Source organism: Phaseolus vulgaris, chromosome 8 (genome assembly GCF_051622355.1).
Source record: "Phaseolus vulgaris cultivar YP4 chromosome 8, ASM5162235v1, whole genome shotgun sequence".
In the NCBI taxonomy this organism is placed as follows: domain Eukaryota; kingdom Viridiplantae; phylum Streptophyta; class Magnoliopsida; order Fabales; family Fabaceae; genus Phaseolus; species Phaseolus vulgaris.
This window is the reverse complement of record NC_143505.1, coordinates 9,407,755-9,412,542: the sequence shown is the minus strand read 5'-3', so window position 1 is coordinate 9,412,542 and position 4,788 is coordinate 9,407,755. Positions and strand designations below refer to the sequence as shown.

At 36.5% G+C, this 4,788-nt stretch overlaps 1 protein-coding gene across 1 annotated transcript; it reads right to left on the bottom strand.

Annotated features, from left to right (window-relative positions):
• Positions 1-1,388: 1,388 nt before the first annotated feature.
• On the bottom strand, positions 1,389-3,747 carry LOC137827247 (methyltransferase). The gene has a single exon (XM_068633516.2). The coding sequence runs from the start codon at positions 3,100-3,102 to the stop codon at positions 1,576-1,578; it is 1,527 nt and encodes a 508-aa protein (XP_068489617.2). The 5' UTR covers positions 3,103-3,747; the 3' UTR covers positions 1,389-1,575.
• Between the last annotated feature and the right edge of the window lie 1,041 nt (positions 3,748-4,788).

Here is a 4,788-nt window from a genome sequence, read left to right as displayed (position 1 = left end):
CACTTAACATGTGCTTCACATCGATGTGGAATCTTGATTGTAATCAATATCCAGCTAAGTTGCAACTCATACTTAAGAATTTTGGTCATGTTATCGCTGTCACTAATAATGGAGTCACACATTGGGATCTTTTTCTCGTGCACTTAGTCTCTCTTCAACTACCAAGGGCCTTTGAGAGAACCCCACATACGTCAAAAGCCAGTTGAACTTATCTACACACCCACCAGGAAAGTAATATATCTAAGAACAAAAGAAGTAGTGAAGAAAAGCATTCACTCTTATATAAGTAAATCGTTGTAGCATTCCTCCGCCACCACTGTGATATCAAACCCATTCTTACCTTGTCCGTTCAACTATTAATTCTAAACAGGAATCTTTGAAAAAAAAATTACTATTTAGATTTTCGCAGTTGCAGGGCTGTTCAATGCAAGATAACACTTCTCTCTTTTTCTAAAAAAAATATGCGACATTTCAAGAGAGAAGTCTATTTCTAATCTCTTAAATTGTGTCGTAATCAGCATGTGAATAATAGTTTGATGCTGCAATGTTGATGCATGTGGGTGGGGTCCCATGAAAAAATGATTACTACCTTATTTATTGATATAAATGAAAATGGACCTTTAATTAGTGACTGCACTGGTGAAGTCTCACATAAAACGCATTGGTTGAGTCTCACATTGCGGCGTTAATCAATGACATACGCAATAAACACACCATGAAACCACAATAAAGAACCATTTAAGGAACGATAAAGTACAGACTTGGGGATGATAATCAGGTATCAAATTAGGACTCTACTCATTTATGTCTCAAAATTTACCAGGAACGAGAAACTAATTGGGTACAGAAACTACCGTCTACATCCTCATACAAATCTTCCTAGTACTTTGAGAAAAATATTATTGAAAAAGTAAGTATATCTAATATTATTGAAACAATCAATATTTTATTTATAGGTTCGTAGATTAGGAAGATTTTGTTGGAGAATTCAAAATTATTCAACAAAACAAAGGAAAGAACTACCTGATGTATACGAAATTTGATGATATTTTCCTCCAGACTCCAGATACTTTTTCAATTGATTGAATTTTCAGCAATATGCTTACAACAGTACAGGTCGATGACATTGACATATCAAATGTCACAAATCACCCATATTCTCAAATTAAGCAATGAACAACGCCATCCAATCCAGGGAATTGGAACATCGAGAAAAAATAAGAGCCTTTTTGACTGATGATCCCCCCAACAATTATAAATTTCAATCTATAATTTAAAAGTACTGCCAAATTTGAACAAACTAAATTCACTTCGGAGGAAAAAAAGAGAGAGATTACAGATTCCAATTACCCATTTCCATAAAAAGAAGAGTCCGGCAACAAATACCATTGATTTAAAGAAATGATTTCATTTTCAATTGCAATTGTTACATGAAAAGGGTTTGAAGCATAGTGATCTTCTCTATTGTCTGGGGTATGAAGTGAGGGAAGAAATTTTTTAAAAAGAAACATGTAGAAGGTTAAAAAAAATAATGTTACAGAAGGAGTATAGAATTTCACCTATCGTGTAGGGCAATTACCACCACTGATGAACAAGAACTCCACTTTGTCTAAGGGAATTGAAGAGCTGCAAGCATTGATCATATGTTTTCTCATACTTTGAACTCCTCTGCCCAGGACAACATCTCTGCCATCTATTGTAATGGCATTCAAGGAAAATTTCATCTATCAAACATATAGCCCCAGTTTTAAACAACCTCGGAATCAGATCAAATTCAGTACCCTCAACATCCATCTTCATCACAACAAAATCGTTCTTTGTAACAGTCTTCTTCAACCATTCAGCAAAATCGAATCCCTGAATCTTCTCCACCTCGCCATCAAAGTTCTTCTTCCCCAAAAACTGCAAAGGCCGAATCCTACCCATCCCTCTTCCTTTAACATCAACATGCTCCCCAGGATCACGATGAATCTCAAACGTCAATGTTTCGTTCTTCACCCAGGCAGCATAAGGAACCAAAGTGATCCCCTTCTTCAACCCATACTCCTGATGAAAAGTCTTATCAGCTTCAATTGCATACACATGGAAGGTCTTGTTCTGCTTAGGGTACTGTTTCCTAAACCAAGACCCTATGCTAGAGCCATAGCTTCTTGCTCCAACATCAACATACAAATACCTATTCTTAAAGCTTATATCAACCATTGAAGGAAGGTACTTTATGTTCCTCACATTCCTTTTCAAAGTAATCCAAGGCTTTAAAGGCTCCTCCGAAATCAAAGGCTCAGCAATCTTAACCAAATCATGCTTATAACCAGGAACATAACATTTTCCGTTTGAATCACCAAAATCAAATTTACCAGCGCCATCACCACACTCTTTTTTCAAAACAATTTCACGTATATACGGCATTGAAGAATCAAACCCTTCTAAGCCATGCAACTTCACTACTCTGAAACAATTAAACAAATCAAGGAACGAATTAAAACTATACGTATCTTTAGGGTTTGCAAAATGGAACACCGCGAACCCTCCCGGTTTCAGCGTCCGGTCGATTTCCGCCGCAAACTCCACCGGCTTCGCCGATTGCACGAATGAGTCCTCGCCGGAGAACACGAAATCGAAGGTTTTATCGCCGAACGGAATCCGCTCACCTCGGCCGAACTTCACAAGCGGCTTCACCCCCTTCCGTGCGATTCCGACGGCGTCCTTCACGCCAATCTCCCTCAAGGCGAAGACGTCGCGTCCTCTCGGCGTTTCCACGCACAGCGATTTCGACTGAGGCGAGAGGTAACCGCCGGCAATCAGGTCCTGGAAAGCCGACGAGTAGAAGCGAACCCCGCTGATCCAGTCCTTGCTGGTGTAAGCCTCGGGCTGCAACGAACTCCCGCCGGAGACAGACTCGACGGCAAGAGGACCGGTGCCGGCGATGACGAGGCTGAGAGTCTCCGGCAGAGAGAAAAAGCAGAAGTCGCCGATACTACAAGACTCGCCAGCGACGGCGATGACGTAAGCGAAACGAACGCCAATGATTAAAACGCCGAAGAGGAGAAACCGTATGAAAAGGTTTCGGAGAGAACCCGGCTTGCCTGCGGAATTTTCCATGGTAAAACAACAGAGACTTTCCTTTTTTTTTCTCACAGAATAATCAATTAAAAAAATCGACGAAATTAGAAAAGAACGAAAATGGAAGAAGAAGTTGGATTATGGCTTTTCCTTTTATCGAGAGCAAAATCGAGCTGAAGTGTGGTTGGCGCCGATTAGGGGTTTAGGTTGGATGGTAGAGATTGGGAAATAGAGAGGGGAGCGAGGGACAAACCGGGAAAACATAATTCACAGATGAATATGCGTGGCTTTCTTTTCTATACTGTGAGAGAGTGTTAGCTACGGAGAAGCGAAGAGCGATTTCATGACTCGGAGAGTGTAACTCAGTGGTGAGTGATGGTGGGTGGTGGTGGTTTTTGCAGAGAAAAAGGAAACGCGTATAGAAAAGTGCACCGGATTGTCCTGCGTGGATAAAGGAAGAAGAGAGAGAGAATCTAATATTCTCTTTTTCGGAATTGGCTCTCAGAATTTTTCAAATTACAGGAATGCCACTGCCACGTCACACTTCATTTTTGTTTTCTTTATTTACAGTAACAGACAGGGACATATGTAATGTGTTGTTGGAGGGTTGGTCATGTCCACGCAGGCAATGCAAAACTGTTTGATATTTTGTGCGTGATGTGTCTATGCGCTGTTTTGTTATGTTCATCAAAATCTATAAATGTTAACCGTTTTATAGGCAATCTAAAAAAGATTGCAAAGATTTTCGTGTTTAAATCAATTTTCAATTTTCGTGAAGAATCTGATGTCAAAGATTGCAAGCAAAGGAAGCAAACACAAAAGGAACATTATCAGTTTAATATGTAAATCAATCATGTCAGTGTTGGTTGAGATTAAAGGTAAACACCATTGTAAATTATTTGTAAAAGGTGATAAAAACTATGAAGAGTAAAAACACCATTGTAAATTATTTGTAAAAGGATTCATTCATGTAGGATGAAGTTCCATTTAGAGATAACATAAAAGAACTAAAAAATATAGAGTTAAAAATGTCAAATATGCACATAAAGACATAAAAAGTATTGAGTTAAAAATGTCAAATATGCACGTAGGAGATAGAATATAGTAATTTAAGGTAGGAGAAATTAAAAAAAAGTTGTCTCGTTAAAAAAACAGTACGTGAAATACATATTAAAATAAAATAATCAAGAATGTTCAATTAAAAATAAATTTATTAATAAAAAAATATCTACCTATCTAATAGTGTGAGATGATTTTTTTACTCATAAATGCATATTTAATATTCTAAGTGAATACAAGGTAAAACAATTTTGGAACTACGTACTTTGTAAAACTCATTTTTTGTTTAGTAGGGATTCTTATTTAAAAATAGTAATAAAGTTAAATATTGAAATTATATTTAACATGTAAATTATAATTTTAACTATTAACTTATTATTTTTTAACTTTTTCTTAAGTTATTTTTTATTTTTCTGTAATTTTTGTAATTAATTTGTATCCTTTTTCGATCAAAAGAGTATCACGGAAGAGTATAGTAAGACAATAATTGAGTGAAAAATATTTTTAACTTATCAAAATATCAACTAAATTAATATTTTTTCTTTCCATGAATCTCAAGTTTCACTTTCTTGAGATGGTGACAAAGTGAAAATTTATTGCATGTAAGATCAAAATCAACTATATGAATCTTTATTTTATTACTTTTATAGAAATATATTTGATTTG